The 18,402-nt window shown below is 44.3% G+C and overlaps 1 protein-coding gene across 8 annotated transcripts in view; it reads right to left on the bottom strand.

Moving 5' to 3' along the window:
- atrn (attractin) overlaps nt 1-18,402 on the bottom strand; it is a 135,705-nt gene that overhangs the window by 51,616 nt on the left and 65,687 nt on the right. For 3 of the 8 annotated variants that reach the window (XM_076107392.1, XM_076107393.1, XM_076107394.1), the window contains exon 25: nt 16,925-16,986. In XM_076107392.1, the coding sequence (XP_075963507.1) occupies nt 16,925-16,986 (62 nt within the window). Of the gene's footprint in view, nt 1-10,046; nt 10,566-11,409; nt 15,959-16,924; nt 16,987-17,272; nt 17,411-18,402 lie in introns of those variants that run through there. The other 5 variants (XR_012958963.1, XR_012958962.1, XM_076107397.1 and 2 more) reach the window with 4 other exon arrangements.

The following is an 18,402-nucleotide window of genomic DNA, read 5'->3' as shown; positions in this document are numbered from 1 at the left end:
CTGCATACACACACACACACCTCCATCCCCTGCATACACACACACACACACACACCTCCATCCCCTGCATACACACACACACACACCTCCATCACCTGCATACACACACACACCTCCATCCCCTGCATACACACACACACACACACACACCTCCATCCCCTGCATACACACACACACACACACCTCCATCCCCTGCATACACACACACACACACACCTCCATCCCCTGCATACACACACACACACACCTCCATCCCCTGCATACACACACACACACACCTCCATCCCCTGCATACACACACACACACACCTCCATCCCCTGCATACACACACACACACACCTCCATCCCCTGCATACACACACCTCCATCCCCTGCATACACACACACACACACCTCCATCCCCTGCATACACACACACACACCTCCATCCCCTGCATACACACACACACACCTCCATCCCCTGCATACACACACACACCTCCATCCCCTGCATACACACACACACACACCTCCATCCCCTGCATACACACACACACACACACCTCCATCCCCTGCATACACACACCTCCATCCCCTGCATACACACACCTCCATCCCCTGCATACACACACCTCCATCCCCTGCATACACACACACACACACACACACCTCCATCCCCTGCATACACACACACACACACACCTCCATCCCCTAATATACTTTGACTTCAACTCTGATTCTATTATACTTGCACGACGGTTATTTCATGTCCAACATTTATTTCTGGATGATGAGTCTTGACATGATGTAACATCTTTGTCATCTTGGTTTATTTTTCGCTGCGCTCTCTTCCTCGTTGGACTTTTTCTAATTGATTTTTTACTGAAAAGGAGATTGTGTAGGATTAGGTGGCATCTAGCAGTGTGGGTGCAGATTGCTGAATACCCCTCCGCTCACCCCTTTCCTTTACCAAGACTTTGGTCACGTGAGCCGCAGAGTGCAGAACATTGGTAACGCTGTGTTATCTTTCAGGACCTCGGTCTCGCTCAGAGGCCATCCTCACCACAGTAACACTACTTCAGCACTCTGTGGCTCACGTTACTGCAGCTTCACAAGCATGTCGGACAACCTATTCCCAAAAACTGAACCAGGACCCACAGGTGGGTCGCAGGAGATTTTAATCAGGTCGCCAAATAAATTTGAAGAATTCCTTCTATAGTCTTTTATCTAACGCACGCACACACACACACACACACACACACACACACACACACACACACACACACACACACACACACACACACACACACACACACACACACACACACACACACACACACACACACACACACACACACACACACACACACACACACACACACACACACACGAGCCTGAATATTTGTATTGTTTTACTGATAACACTGAATCGAATATGAAAGGCTGACGTACATTCTGTTTTACTGATGAGGAAAAATGAAAACATAGTTACGAATATTATATTCCATCTCTGCTAATAGATCTCCCTAAATCCTGCACACTTTAACCTTTCAGTGTCTTTTTACTCAACTTTCAGTGTTTTCCACATTTGCAAAAATAAAAAGAATCAAAACCACGGTGCTCTTTGCGCTCTCGCGACAAAATCACCTTGAAGTGATGAAAGTAGCGGTGACATGTTTTGAAGAGAAGGTTTTGTAAGCAGTGTCACTGTGTGTGTGTGTGTGTGTGTGTGTGTGTGTGTGTGTGTTCCCTGCCTCCCTCCACTTCCCCTGGCTGCTTTCACACTTGCACTTAGGAAGCTGCTGAAGATGACAGGTCAGAAAACCACAAAAAATAAAGACAAAGAAATATAGAGTGTGTGTGTGTGTGTGTGTGTGTGTGTGTGTGCGTGCGTGCGTGCGTGCGTGCGCAAATACATCAGAGACAACATCTCCTGCAGTCTGAACCTCATTCCCTGACTGTTGGGCCTTTCACTGACTTCCTGTCAGCGTCCCTGCGGCTCAGACCTCCTACGTGCAGCTCACGTCAGTGTTGGCGACGGGCTGCTGATGAGCAAAGCATCAGCAGCATGATGGCAAAACGCTTGAACACCAGCGATCCGAACATCATCTCAGATTTTCCTTTCGGCAAAACATCCGCTGTAAATATAGACGCTATACAGGACGGCTCAAAAACACAAAGTCTTAACTAAAGACTGGGCCGTGGGACACTGAATCATAATGTCACAATGAGACAAAATAACCCAGTAAAGAATATAGTGTGTATATTTTGGGTTTCGGGGACTAATGAGCTTCATTATACATCAATAAAAACAAACTACACTTGAAGATTGATCTCCATAACACAAAGTGTCAATGCAGCCGCTGTAGGATTCATCTCAGCAGTTATATTTAGCATCTAATTTACCATTCCTACAGTCAGTTAACCCTGTGTTCACATAGCTCACAGCGCCATGTACCCACACTGAGTGTGACAGAAGAGAACATGTTAACACTCTAAATGATCAGGATTGGGTGGAGACACAATAGATGAGTAAGAAGTGGAGATTGAAGTCATGTTTCAACTGTTCCCTTTTCTTCTTGCGCTTCAGATCACAGAACGTATGTGAATTCACTCGAGTGCATTTAATAAGAATCTCAAAGTTGAGGCAGAACTTCTCCAGACACATGGGCCTTCCAGCGAGACCCCTTGCAGATTTCTCCAAAGTTTGACCACCTTTTCAATCTAAATGCCGTTACCCATTCTAATACTGGCTGTGATGTGCTCAGAGCTCTATTCACCGCCGCCCCCGCTCCGCCAGCTGTTTTAAGCGCCATCCATTCAAAAATAAAAATCCCTTATCTCTCCAGGCCGAGGACGACTCTTAAGAGATCCATCCGTTCAGCCAACCTATTGATCTGGCTTCCTGCTCGCTGCTTAAAGAGCGACAAGGCGCTGATGAATGACCCGTGTGAATAGTTATCAGCCCCTCATCAAAAAGGCCTCCCTGCCCAGCGGGGTGGGAGGGAAGAGGAGAGACGGACAAAGGACAGGAGGAGGAGGAAAGACAAAGGGACAGAGGGGAAAAGGACAGTAATGGTGGAAGACGGATACGAGATTAGACAGAAGACAGATATGGAAGTAAAGTGATGAGGGAGCACAACACAAACTCCGTCTGCAGGTCAACGTTTAGGAGCGCTCGGGCACCGATTAATGACAGCAGAGTCAGATTCCAGCGTGCAATCCGGATAAAGCGTGCGCTCGTTTTGAGTCTGAACTCTCACTTTTCTCCAGCTGTCTTTTTCAAAGTTAAAGCCTGCACGAGGGAAAAAAAGACATCTTTGGAATATATTTCTCTTGTGTAACTGAACCAGGAGGCTCTTTAGGACACCTTGTGGTTTACATCTTTTATGCCGACGTGCCTTTAGCCTACGATTCACTTATTGTGGGCGTGTGGATCGAGGTTCAGCCCAACTGATCACCTCACAGTTGCCTTGTTTATTCATACCAGTATGTTGTATTTGCCACTTGCCTATTCAGACAACGCTGTCGGTATGAATGCAGCCACAATTCTAATTCTAATTTGTTGGAACCCTGAGTTTCTTTTAAACCAACTTCTGAATAGTCTCATACTTGGGCAGGCAAGTCCGGACGAGTCCCAAGTGTTTAAGTGAGAGTAGGTTTTAGCGAAGATGCATCTGTTTGGGAAGTAGTGAGCACACGACTGGATAAACGAGTTGTGAGAGAAAAACAAAGTTTTCTTCAAGAAGTCAGAGTAACACGGGCAGAATAACTGATATACAAATGGTCACTTTGTGAATGAAGTATTCCTTTAACACGAACACAGTCTATGTGATTTATATCTAGTGAGTAATTTCGACTTTCTTAAATTGACCCTCGAAATGACTTCATGACGAGATCATTTGCCAACAAATGTAATTTGAGTCATTTAGGATTATAAAGTCTTAACAGACACTGCTCCCCGTCTCCATCGAGTCGTTAACGCCAGTGCCCAAGCTTTTATTTTGAAAGTAGAAGGAAACTGAACATGGTTTGAGTTTGCTCTCAGGGTATTTAGACTGACAAAAGTGTGAGAATCACTGATGCTGCCTCAAAAGTAGTTACAATTCCTCTCGCGCGCTCAAATCATCATTACGCTCAAGATCCTGTCCTCCCTCCCTCGCTCACAAACCTAATCCTGATCTTACAAATCTTTGTCTGAGCGTGGACTTGTGGACTTTGCAGACTCGCGAGATGCACTCGTATTTGTTTTGAGCCCTCACAAGTCTTTTGTCATCAATATACTTCCACCGCAGGAGATCAAAAGACTGAAAGAGACACATAGAAAGCGAGACGGACACAAACACAAAGAGAAGAAGACACAGATGGAAACAGACAGAACAGTGCGCTTCATTTGATCTCAACCTCCACAAGGGAAGCTGGCCAAGTTAGTCAGGCTTCAGCTCTCACCCCCCCTCCATCACACCCAGGAGCTGCCACTCTCACAGGGAATAGAAATCAACATCCACCGGCAGATGCTGCCTCACCAGAACCGCCCGCAACAATCGCACTTCCCCTCCTCGTTTGAAGTGCCACTGTCACATTAAAGGCACATTTTGCCACCTTTTCCATGGATGTACAATCAGTGTTGATGGTAAATGTAGACGATTAGAGCATTTAAATTCCTCACTATGAAATCTGTTGCTCTTCTTGCATCCAGTGGTGTCATTTGATGTGACAGTGGATGGAAGGAAGAACTTTCAGCTTTGATTTCTAGCCTCTTGGTAGAATATGGTAGCCAGGGCGTGTTCTCAGAATCTGAGCCATACGGCCAAAGGAATGCAGCGGAGAGTTGGTCAAGAGGTTACAGCCGGCAGGGACTCTACGGGGGCCAGAAGCTCGAGTGCAATGCATGCTGGTAAGTGTAGGCACTGCACTGTAACGGATTTATCATGCAGCAGTTAAGTTGTGTCTCTGCTTAAAGCCACTATAGAGCACCACATGGACTCTCGGCGGTGTCACTGAGATGGAGATGCAGAGGTGTCATGGAGGTTAAAGGAACCTTCTGGCTACGAGTCTCCCCCATTTGGGTGCAATCTGGCTCAGCACCCCTGAAAATATTGTTCGGAAAATAGCCTTATTGTTCGTCAATATTGTGGATCTGTCCAGTTTTTTTTCCGGATTAAACAGCAACGTATGGGCAACAATATCATATAAGTCACTTTTGACACACTCCAAACACAAATATAGGCTACTCATATAAGAATCTATAAATCGTGGCATAAAAGCATGAAATCCTGGGCAGAAATCGGCGTTATGTCTGCCTCAAATCAATATTTTCACCACGAATCTAGCAGCTAGCCGGCTAATCCGTACATCGTTTAGCATTAGCATCAGGCAGAGAAGACGTACATACCGTCGGTTCTTCTCTCCGTGGACGCACCGCAACGCTGTGACCGTACAACGGTCCAATGCCACTGGTCTTCACCGGAAAAAATCCATGGTTTTTGGTCAGGTTTTATGAAATATTAGTACAAAAACATCGAAAATGCTCCGGTCCCGAGCTACCGTCATGGCCGCGAAGCGCATCCTGTTTATGCCGAGCCGGTTCCTGTGGAAGGGGGGTCAACCCAGCTCGGGCCAGCGGTCAGACTTCGGCCAATGGAATTTTACGCACGGGGAGACGCCGCACTATTATTGGCTTCATTGGCTGAAACTTATGTCAATCAATACCAAACTCGTCATACGCCTTCCTGAGACTATGGCGCGTCGAAAGGAGGGCTTATTCACTGAAATCGACCGATGATAGGCTGAGATAAAGCGCCATACACACACAGGGACTGAGAAAATCCTATGGCTGAGAGCTCTGATGATGTCAGGAATCTCAAAATGATTCCTAACATCTGTATTTGGATGTATTGAATAATATGAGTGATAAAAAAAGTGAAATATATAGTTATATAGTATATAAAATTAGAATAGAGCATGAGTGAGAATTTCAAGAATTTCAAGCCGAATGCTCATTTCTCTGACCTCCTATTATGCTGGCCTGCTTCACTCAATCTAAGTCAAATGAGCTTAGAGAGACCACAACCCTGTTTGCTATGTAGTTTACAGTAGTGTTTGTAGGATTCATTCTGCAATAATTCCAAAGAAATATCAATGAAAGTGCTTTTTTTTCAGTCGAATCTGAAAGTTTTTCAACTTGAGCTGTGCCATTAGTGTTGCAGTGTTTAACCAGTAACATATACACAATATTTACACAATATTTACACATCTCACAAGTGTTACCTGTATAGACCATCAAAATTATTAAAATAGACCTTGTAGTTTGGGTAGTTTACTCAAAAGAGTAGGAGTATGCAATTTTCGAGCAGGGGGCTAAAAATAGGCCTAGTAGGCAAAAGGTTAAAGGAAACGTGTCAGAATGATGCGGTGCGATGCATCAGGTATAAATACATGTATGAATAATACATATATAAAGAACGAAAATGAGTATATCCTGAGGAGTTTTCCATGGAAACAATCCGTTCTGTTTGCATTTGAGGTTTCTTGCTACATCATATTGTCCTCAAGGCCTAACGAACATGCTGAATGGATTTCTTACCTCATGAAGTGTTTACGAAGCTTTTTATTGAATGTTTTGAAGTCTGAAATGTTTGCTTTGGCTGCTGGTCTTCTCTCATTTTATTGCCACACTGCTGCCAACTCTTTCTGTAAGACATGTCATGTCAGACATCTGTGTGCTTCACATTGGCTGTTAAAAGATACGTGGATTCACTTATGAAAGCTTTTTTTTTTTAAATAATTATTTTATCCCCCCCCCCCCTCCCCCGAACACGTCTTATTTTGAAGCCACTTAATTTGCTCCGCAAATGACAAGTTAAAAAAAAACATGTTTGTGTTCTCAGATTTTTTGTTTTCACAATTTGTTTTGTCATGATGTCATCATGACTTTACAACAAAGGCAGTATGTGCTTCATTAAACACGTTCACTATGTACAACATGCTCTGATATGTAGCTTTTGTTAAAACCCATACACGTGTGCCAAAGTGTCATCAATTAAAATCAGTTTCACACGTCACATCATCACCCAGGTCGTGCTATTGCCTCTCATTGGTTGCTGATACTACATAGGTGAGGCCACACCTGTTGTGTCTGTTTGTTAAATGCCCTGATGAAGACCTACAGTGGTCCAAACATGTTGGCTTTTTTTTAATGAAAAGCTTTTTAAATATGTCCTTCGTAGTTTGTAAGACTTCGGAGGGCCTGGACCGCCTTCCTGTTTGTGTACTAATACACGTCGTTCTCCAGGCTCAGGTGTTCTGCATGACATTCATGCATCTTCTACTTTAATAGAAATACTGGAAAAAGAATAGTTGATTGATAAATGCATGCCAAATAAAAGACAGAATGTAAAAACAGAAGGTTGCACCTCATAAATCAGTGGATTATAACTGATGAAGAGGTCAGGTTGATTTGTTCAGTGATGTATTGTAGATGTTCTTTTGCAATAAATTATATTATATTGATACTATATTGCTACTTTTGCTACAATGGACAAAATGTTGAATTAGTTTAGTACTGGAACCCATTTCTTTGGCTGTGCAATGGAAAAGTAGGTCCACAGTATGAGTATGTAACTGGAGGCGAAAGAAGAAGTCCTGAACGGCAGGTTTAAGAATGATGGAAGCTGTCCGTTTCAGCGGCGGACTGGAGTGTGGAAAGGGAGTGTATTATATCCACGAGCTGCCGAGGCCAGAGAGGTGATCTCTGACGTGTCATTGGCTAACCTGACAGCGAGACAACAGCCACAGGGCAAACACCAACAGACCGGCTCTGTTGTCCACAGCCAGCTGAATACTAATTAAACCTGCTCGACAGCCAAACGCCATTTTCCGTTTCACTATAGCGGATATAAGTTTGTCTGCTGAACCGCACACCAACCAGCAGCCGCTCGGAGGTCCTATTCTGGCCGGCACTTGTCACCGTTACAAGCCCTGCAGCGCTGTGGGACACTTCCAGGCTCTCTAACCCAGCTGAAATGGAAGCAGGGCTGAACATGTGGCAGAATACAAATTCCTATATAAATCTCTTCAGCTTTGGTTGGTTTGTTTACTCACTCCGAGCACAATAGGAGCCGGGAAACAGTCACTAGATTCTCTTTGGTAGGGGAGACCAAAAGCTCAATCGAATATGGCATGTCCTTATAAGGCAGGTTAGCAGGTTTCTGTCTTAGTCAATTAATACTTCTTTAATTGATTGTTTTTTCATGCTAATTGACTGATTTCCAAGAGACCTAAGATTTAAAGTGCTGTATTTGCATGATTCTTTGTTTGTAGATCTGTTGATTGCATCAACTTACTAATTAGTCGACTGCAGATTTATTTTTCGCTTGAGGACAAACAGAAGCATGCTGCTGCTGCAGTGAGGTGTGAACAGGTTGAAGTGCACTTTGTTTTTTTTTTCTTCATCAAACAGCCTTGTTCATCGCTCCCACTGCCAATTCATGGATGTTAATTAGCTACAGATAATTAAATTTGCCACCATAGTTATCGTTTCACCTCTTGAGACGAGAGGCTTACGGCTAATTAAAACTGCCGCTTTTGGTTTGAAAATTGCCCTTTTCGGAAGTTCAATAAAATAACAGCCTTTGCGACAATTTTTGTGCTAAAACACGTCATTTATACTGAACATCTGGAGCTGCACTGGGTGCACTGATATTTACCTGTAGGAAGCCATTCAAGGCTGACAACTTGCTAAATGTGAGTTTGTTGGGGAGCCTGTCTGAGATGTGATCTAGTGGAATAAGCAGCAGTGGTGATAAAAAAAAACAAAAGCTGCAGTGAAAGAGGGACAAAAACAAGTGAGGGAAGAGGAGGATTTAGAAATTGATTGGTGATTAAAGGAGCAGCTTCCCTCTAAAGCTGGAGCAAGTCGAGCCAACGCAGCGTTCATTCTGAACAGGTAAAGAGATCAGACCAGAACCAATAACAGAACTGGAGGAAAAAAAGGGGCTTTTCCATAAGTCATTTTCCACAATCCTGCAACCGGGGGGCCCAGAAGCACGAGGACTCCGAGGACGATGCTTTTCCATCAAACAGAAGCAAACGCTTGCAAAAAAATAACAGATGAACAAACCTTCAAGAGATCCGTAGCACTTAAGACACACGTGTGAGGTGCGAAGGGAGCGGACACGAGGCCGATGGGAAGAAAAGACTTCGCCTCCCTCTTGGGACTCCCTGGGAGGGCGTTACGGCCCTGCTCACGTTCCCTTTGCTCTCCTCCCTGCTCATTACAGGTGAGGAGGAGGAAGAGGAGGAGCAGCAGAGGGTGAATGCGCCGAGTCAAAACGACTGATCTGAGTCATGCATTATTAACCGGGACGTGGAGCGGCTTTCAGCTCCTCGCGGGCCTATCGGGGGGGGGGGGGGGGGGGGAGAGGTTTAGCCACGAGGCGGTTTCTTGCACTACCTCTATCTGCTCCATCTTCTACTTGTATCTCACTCTGGCTCCTCACTGATGACCTGACAACGAGGTCAGATACACAGAGAGAGTGTTAAAGAATGCAAGATAGAGAAGAAAAAGAGGCAGCGAGAAAGAAGGCAGACAGGGGAGGAAGATGAAGAGAAGGCTGGAAATGTGGAAGGAATAAGAAAGAAGGTGGAGAGAAGCAGCACAGAGATAAAAAAATACAAACAAAAAGACAAACCAAGGCAGGGAGGTAAATGGACAGGCGCTGATGCAGCAACAAAGGTTCGGATATAGATGGAGAGGAGACAGAGGACTAGAAAAGAGAGGAGGGCTGGAACTGCACCTGCGGCAGCCCCTGCTGAGTGCCCGGGGAGGCCCCTTAGGACAGGCGGACAGGGTTTGAATGAGAGTTGAGTCTCTCTCTCTCTGGTGTCTTGAGAGGGAGAAGGAGGGGAGAGAGAGTAAGAGGCACATGTTTTTGTTGTAATTCTGTTTTGACAGGTATAAAAAGAGCAAGAAAGAGAGCGAGAGGGAGAGAGAGAAAGAGAGAGAGGGACATTTGCATTGACATCTGTCTGCTCATAGAAAAATAAGGAAACCCCATGAAAAATGATCTGCTGCTTTAATAATGCATATTTTGATACTAACACAAGGGAATTCAAAATTCAAAAGGATTAATTCATATTCTGTCAAAAGACTGATGACAGTCAGCTACAATTAAATTTAAGATATACGGTGCAATGTATCAAACATTGCCAATAATGAATAATGTGATACAATCAACTTCCTCCTTCCTTTAAAAGACATTTTGGAAATCTGTTAACTCAACATTTCAAAAGTTTGAATCACAGCTCCGGTTTATGTTTGGTGTTGTTGCGCTGCAGAGTCCTCCACACTGTGTCCTGCTGTCAATCACCAATCAGCCGCCCCGTCAGCGCTGCTGGTGACGCTGATGGAGGCCGACGTTTGTGTACAAACACAGACGAGTGTGAGAGGGAAGCAGCGAGGCAGCGCGCTCCAGGCCGCACGTCACGGTTTGGGGTCAATGTCACTCTTTTTCACACAAATCCCGGTGATGGATTGCTGTCCGCATTGGAAGACGGGGAGGCTCCCTGCTCGATAATGAAGCCACTGAGAACAAATGCCACGGGGAAATAATTGGGAACGATCTGTCGTCGCTAAAGTGGTCGCAATTTAAATTGACATTTTGAATTGATTGCATTGAGCAGAGCCCAACGCATGCACTATCGCAGGCTGCTGTCCCAAAGCTTTGAAGATGCAGTAGAGAAAAAGAAAAACCCATTCAGTGTGTGTGTGTGTGTGTGTGTGTGTGTGTGTGTGTGGCAAGTCCTAACATTTAAGCAGTAGCAGTAATAGTAACTGTATCAACAATTGCCTTTTGACTCGTTATAATTCCAAATCATATCTATAATGTAATTCTGACTGGTAGCAATTCTAATTAAATTATATCTGTAATTAATTGCTTGATAGCAACTATTAAATTCTTACCAGTGGAAATGTTCATTGACGATATCTTTAACTTAATTACAACCAGTAAATGTTTACCGTTGACTTCTATCCAAACTAAATTACAGGCATCCATCATTCAAGTTTGACGTTTTATAATTTCAAGCCAAAATATCCATGAAGTTTTTTGGACTAGTGGCAATTCCAATTATCAGCATCTACACAACTCAGTTCTCTGCAGTCTAAATGTTTCACTGCAGACGTCCGTTTCTACAGAACCGACACCGTGAATGGAATTCTAGATATGAAAATTAAATTCTGATGAGCCAAAATATAATTATTGATCAGCTTGGAATTGTAAGAATGTGATTACAGATATTATCTAGAATTGCATTTCATATCGGAAAATGAGTCAAATAGTAACTAGTAGAAGTGTATTGGTACTAACAATGACGTTTGAGATATCTAGCATTCCAGGTCAAGATGACAGCAGAGAGATCTTAAATGAATGAACCTGAAGTTCTATATCTGATATCTGAAAGGGAAATAAAATGTCTACTCGTCACAATCCTCGTTCCACGTGTGTAGTTCAGCTGTAGATATCTTTAATAGTTATTCTTAGTAGTGAAAAGGGAATTACTGATACCAACATTGTCTTCACAGAAATCTTATTCTAACGAGTCAAAATGAGAAATTGATTTGTTGGAATGTAATTTTCACTGAACTGAACGGCTCGTCAGCCCCACTGATGACATGTGTGAGTGGATGTGTGTGCACAGCTCTGCACCCGTGTTTACGAGAGAGGCTGGTCAAGCTTTTATTTCTTCCTCAATAAGATAAACCCACACGCCGAACAATATGTGTAAATGGGAGATGCTGAATCCTCAAAAGCTAAATCAGGAGAAGTTGGACAGCAGTCCAATCGACAGAAAGTGCAACTGGCAAAAGTTGCAGACGTCTGCCAAAAGAACTTCTCCCCATGAATGAATTATTTAAGCTGTCCTCTTGATTTTAGACCACTTCTCGGAGGACCGGTACCTTTGTGACCCAAGCTGCTTCAAGACGATTTATTTCCCCTCAAAAAACCGATGAATTCAGGCAAAGTTTAGGCAACAGCGCTGTCCTGAGTCTCATTCTAGCACAAGTATCGGATAAAGAAAAGCAAAAAGAGGAGGCAGAGGTGAGGTGGAGAGCGACACACAGCCAGCATGCTGACTGGAGAGACCCGGGAGTGACGACACTAATCACCTCTCCTCTTTAACGAGCTAAACGGTCGAGAACAAGGTCGGCGAGTGGAAGAACACTGCTGCGTGCTCCCTGCTGCTGCATGCTGATGGCCAATGCCGGCACTCGGGGCGATTAAGAATTCATTGTCTGGTAGATTTTGACGGCAGCGCTTTGATACTCAAAATCACAACAGATCAAAACCAGTAAAGAATCCGTCAAACTGCTGGTACCGCCTTCTTCTAACGCCTCTGCTGCCCAGAACCAACTCACGTCTCCCCTCTGTGCAGACAGCCGGCAACCCCAACATGAGTCAGCGATCCTTTAAAAACACAAGCGCGATAACACGCAGCAAAGGGAGGTAAATAAAGGTAATTAAGTGGGTTTTATATTTCAATAATTCATCTCAAACAGGACGACATTTCAAGGGTGTTGAAGCTGCCAGGTGCTGATGGAGCTCTGTGGAGGTCATTAATGTGGACCGTTATGAGGCGCATGTCACCAGGTGCTCACTAATGGCTTTTTACAGTAATGCTTTGTGGACAACAATGGAGATTTGTGGCGCAAAGGAATAAGATATAAACCTAAACTACACAGAATACTTGTTAGCAGGATCAATTTGTTTGCTTATTTTGGTCTTTTCAAGGGAAGTACAATAATAAAATCAGCTGACTTATCCTCTTAAATGTGCTCCTGTGGGCTTCAGCGAGCAGCTGTGTCAGACTTTCCACGACTAAGGCGTATTTCTGCTGAGGTGTGAACTCGGGTGGGCTCCAGAAGTCTCAGGTCCACCTCAAAGCATCAATCTCTCAGTCTGCAACAAAAGTGAACGCCAACCACTCTATCCACATACAGACCTGAAACTAGAGGTTGAGACCATGAACTCATGTTTACAATGTTTACTGAGGTAATAAATCAAGAGAGAAGTAGAGTCGTTTTTCTTTTCCTAACGTGTCTGTTCGCCCCCTGCTGGCCATTAGAAGAGTTACAGGTTCAAGACGCTTCCACAAGCAGAGGTTGCCGCCTGATTTAAAATGGACTTCGATCAGAACCTATTCTTTCTTCAATATTCAGACTCGAGTGTCTTTGACCAGTGACACTTCCGGGTGCTAAACACCGGCAGCATTAAGGGGTTCTCTGGGACCAGGCACGGACTAAAAATACATGCAAGCACTTGGGTTGGATGTAAGTGCAAAGCAGAAAGCTCGTTATGGCAGCGAGGAGATCTCTCAGGGGGATCAGAGAATGTTCTGGGACATCAGACCTCGGTGCCGCGCTGACTATTTTTTTATTTTTTTTTATAAAAGGCTCCACCGAGTGGTCAGTGTGCTTGGGGACTAGTTTTATTTCTGTTACTTTAATGTACCCATCAAAAAGAAAAGAAGATCTGGTCCCACAACAAAGAGCTGGATCCCACTTCACTGCCAGACTGAGATATGAACACTTGGCTGAAAAGGACATTAAAGAGTTATTTCATAATTTTGATGTTGTTGAATTATATATTAGAGTACAACTCATTCCTCTAAGACACGTTACACTGTGTAGGTTAAGTCTCACTGTCATATGCACCTCTGCTGAACACTGGCTTCATAAACCAGATAAACTACTTAGAAAACATACAAACAAACTTTTACTTTTTTCTTTTTGAAGGAGCTCCGAAACTACTTGGGCGAGAGAAAGATGTAGGCTAGATGATGTCAAAAGTTAGACTTCAAAAATGGCCACGACAGCAATATCTCCATGACAAATATGTCCCACTGGGCAATGTTCAGAAAGTTGCATTTTATGATCGCTCTTTCAGCTTCCTCCATGCAGCACTTTGGACTTATGTAGCCAGGAAATTTGTCATTCAGGTCACTTTTACTTCAAAGGATGCTCGCTTTAGCAGCCGCCAAGTTTTAAATTAAAAACGTGACAGTTTGAGTGAAAAAATGAAAAAGCGCACAAATACATTTTCATTGCATTTCCAAAAATATTTTGGGAATTTTTTATTTTTTTTACATTCTCAGGGGATTTTCCAGGCCTGGAAGAAAACATTTAATTTGCACAACTAGAGACACAATTCTGTTTGTATGACAGTCATGAAAAGGTTCCTGACTTGAGTTTAAAACGGGGGTAAAAAGAAGCGTTGATTCAACACAACGAGCCGAAGGTGAGAAGCTGCTGGACAGCTGGACGTGAATATGTGAATGCATTTTACTGTTGTTACTGCTGATGTCTAATGCATCGGTTGTTTTGTTTTTGTTTTTGCGGCTGGAGAATGCTTGTGGGGGAATCTTTGCTGGTGCTGCAGATAACGGGACGGCACCACCTTCATCTGTCCCCACAAGGGAACATGGCACGGAGTGAGAAAGCACCGAGAGCGAAGGAAGAGTGAGATTAAGACGCAGAGAAAGATAAAGTCGGGAGTGAAGAAGAGCAAACAATTTCCACGTTAATTAGCATCCCTCTCCTCCCCCGCAAAACACAAACAATGCGGCGTTCCAAAGAACCAGAAGCAAACAGGGACAAGGCTGCGAGCTCGCTAACTTTAGGTCTGCTCATCTGTGCTAAATCAGTGGCAGGCAGCACACACATCAACACACACAGAAAATAAGACTGAGCTGTGGGATTAAGAGCAAATCAGAGAGAGAGGTGGGAGGCTGGGAGGAAAGAAAACAGAGGAGAGGAAGAGAGGGCGATGGAACAAGGGAGACTGACGGAAGGAGGGAAGCGAGGGACAGAAGAGAGGAGGAAGGCAGAACAGAAGGAGGAGATGAAAGGAGAGTGAGAGGAGAGCATGAGGGGGAGGGAAATAAGGAGGATGGGAGAGACAAAAAGAGGAGAGAGGGAGGGAGAAGGAAGGAGGGGGGATGCAAAAATGATGAGTGAAGGAGGGATGGAAAAAGAGAGGGAGAGGAGAAAGTAAACAGAAGGGGGAGATGGTGAAGAGACAACAGAAAAGAAAGGAAGAAGGGAAGGCAATAAAAAAGGTAAGGAGGTAAAGAGAAAGATGGAGAGAGAGAGAGAGGGGTCGTTGTGTTTGTGCGTTGCTGTGATGCCTGCTTTGCTGCACACAGCTATAGTCGCAGGTTGCACGCTCCGAATGCTGACATGCAAACATTCAGATGCTGACGCGCGCGTATGAACATACGAGCATCATGAGCGAGCAACTGCAGGCCCTGCATTTATCTGCAGAGGGAGCGAAGGCGGCACGTGTAGACCCGCAGCTATTACAGCTGAACAACAACCAAAAACAACAACAAATAACCATCAAGAGTGGACGGTGATTTAGTCAATCGATGCTGAAACATACGGTTATTAAACATGATTGTATCGGCAAAACAAAAATTAAAAATCTTTGAAATCAACCCCATCAGAGCTGTCTCTACCTGTACTATACACTATATATACTATACACATATATATACTGTACATGGCGGCTGGATCAATAAAAGCAGTACGAGCTGAAAGAGCCGGCAATTCTTTCAGGACATTGTGGAGACGAAAACGTCCTACATTTCTCCTCTGAGTTCTAGGCGACACGCAAACACACTTGCAGGATACACAGCAGAAAGAGACACACACATGCATCAAACACACTAGTGTACCCAATTTGTGGTGCCTCACATTTTAAAAGAAAGAAGAAAAAAAAATCAATAACACATCAGAGCAGTTCCTGAGGTTCAGGGATTCATCACAGCTCAACACATGCACACGTGTTCAGCACCGACCAGCAGAACCAGCGCCTCCATCTTTAGAAAGCAACACGTTGCTCTGACAAGGATCCTTGAGATCCTCGAGATCCAAAGCAACTGTCTGTCAGTGTGAACCACGGAGGAATGTGTGCAAAGCTAAAAAGACATCAAATACATTTTCCATCTCCTTTCCATGATGTGGAATCGTGGGTTTGAATATTTCATCTGCTGAATAAATAAATACAGAATATAGTGTCTATGTGATACTGTCATACATGGTCGACTTCAAAAGCTGTAAGCAGTAGCTGACTATCTTAGTTTTGCTAAACGCCAGTGCTTCTTAACTTCTCACGCTAACTTGTTGCTCTCGCTACCAATATTAGCCTCTCAGTTGGGCTGAAAGGAAACGTGCATGTCGGTGTGGTGAACCTGGAGCTGCAGAGACCTAAACCAAGTAAGAGTAGAAGAGCTATGGGTAAGGAAACGTCTGCTAGCCGCTAAGCTAATCCATGCACTGTAACATGCCACAGGCATTCATTGCCCTGTCTGAGAGCTGCTATGTGAAAAAGGTATTTGTGTGAATTAATGCACACTTGTAATACTACGCAGAAGGATTCAAGTATTTATAAATTATTCTGGAAGCACTTTCTAAATAATAAGGTCGGTTTAGATGCATCCGACTGCTTCAGTAACTGGTGGAAAAGTAGCAAATATAGAAAATGGATGCTAAATATGGAGATGCCTCGAGAACCGTTGACAGGTGAATCTTAATCACTAGCTTCACACCTCTACTGCGCAGCCTGAGAGCCTGAGATGGGGCCGCGCTCTTCCAACATGCTACATAAAGGAAAAGCTACTTTCTGCTTTGGCACTAAAAAGGTTGTTGATGTAGAAGATTGTGTACAAAATTATAATGTGCTGCCCAGTTAAACGGGAATGAAGTCCCAAGGGATGTGGGAACACATTCATCCACATATCAGAGCAGGTTGTTTCTTTGTTCACCTGCAGCTATTAAAAGTAGGCGTAGCTGCTTGTGTGTGCATGAACGCTCGAGTAGAATAAGAGTTGCATCCTTCACAGATAATGTAGTTTGTGTTTTTTCTTATGCATCAAATTGCTCACCTGAAGAACGTGACAAAGAACTGCACCAGATCCATGAAGTTACTGTGCTGCGAGAAGGCGATCTGCAAAAGGGAAAGAAGGCCTCGTCAGAAATACACTTTAATAAGGGAGATTTTAAACAGGTCAGCGTTATGCACTCATAACACTCATACGAGCTTCAGAGTGGAGTCCACCTTGCGGAGCTGACAAAAGGCCCGCGATCGAGCAGGAGAGACAATGCGTGTGTTTTTATGTTGTAGATCATATATGTATATTCATGACACTATGTTGTCAACCTCTGACTTTACTTGCATATTTCATAGTGTGTGTTTTTCTAGTGGTTCACCAGTTGAAAGCCAGAGTCAAGATAAGCGACTTTCTTCCTTATGGTGCTCCTTATTCTCGACTACGTGGAGGTTCTCAGTGCGTCAGCTTATCCGTGGTTCAGACTGCACGCCTGTCAAAGCAACGACACGGCAGCAGCCGGGCCTCTCAGCTGCCCACAGTCTGTGCAGCGGGGGGGGGGGGGGGGGGGGGGGGGGAATATGAAAAATGTCATTGCTGCACATGTGGGCAGAAATATTCACCATGTAATCATCACAAGAGCAATTATACTGACGATATCCTGTCTTAATCAAGGTTGCCAGGGGTAACGTTGGCAGTGCAGTACCTCCTCCTCCTCCCCCCCCCCCCCTGAAAATGTCTCGCCACGACCATATCCCTGCAACAACACGCCACTGCCTCTCTCTGGTGGCATGAGGGTGCTGCACCTCCAGACCAAGCAGCAGAATTCCACTCACACATCTTCTCTTCGAGGTGACACCTCGGACCAGAACTTATCTTCGCTCCTGCTTATTATTCCTCAGCAAAGCGGGGATTTGCATACAATTCCAGTGCAAGAAAAAAAAAAAAAAAGAGCGGAATGGAGGCCCAAAAGCTGGTAAACGCAGCAGTGTGTGTCAGATTAGTATATGAATACTTAATGTGATCAGGAAGTACAATACATGCAGAGAGAGACTTGATGGGTGAGAGTGTTTGTAAAGCTACAGTGACGTTACACAAGAGCAACGCGGGGCCAAAGGCAGGGGCCTCTGTGGAGAGATGAGGGGGGGGGGGGTTGTGACCGGCTGGGTCTGATTTACTGGTGTAGTCAGCACCATCTGGATCGCTAATGTGTTGCTGTTGATTACTGTTGAGCGCCAAATCCTCAGTGTGATCATTTTTCTCCAGACTGTTGAACACTGAAGAGAAGTTCAGGAGCAACACACCCAAAGAAAACTTTTCAAAGATGTCAGCGGTCCGGCAGTTGATCCCCTGGGACCGCAGTGGACGGAGCGTGGCGCTAATATGCCAAATATCAAGTATTGAAGCTCCCTTAATATTTTGATTAGTTGCTTATTCTACAAAAAGTCTTTATCGAAAGAATGCCCCTCTCTCTTTGGGATGCCGATGTATTGGGGTATTTTAGGATCTTGATATGTTGGTCTCATCAAGTTATT

The sequence above is a fragment of the Anarhichas minor genome, unplaced genomic scaffold (genome assembly GCF_050575085.1).
Source record: "Anarhichas minor isolate MPS153535 unplaced genomic scaffold, ASM5057508v1 ptg000038l, whole genome shotgun sequence".
NCBI lineage: Eukaryota > Metazoa > Chordata > Actinopteri > Perciformes > Anarhichadidae > Anarhichas > Anarhichas minor.
This window is presented reverse-complemented; position numbering and strand designations above follow the sequence as displayed.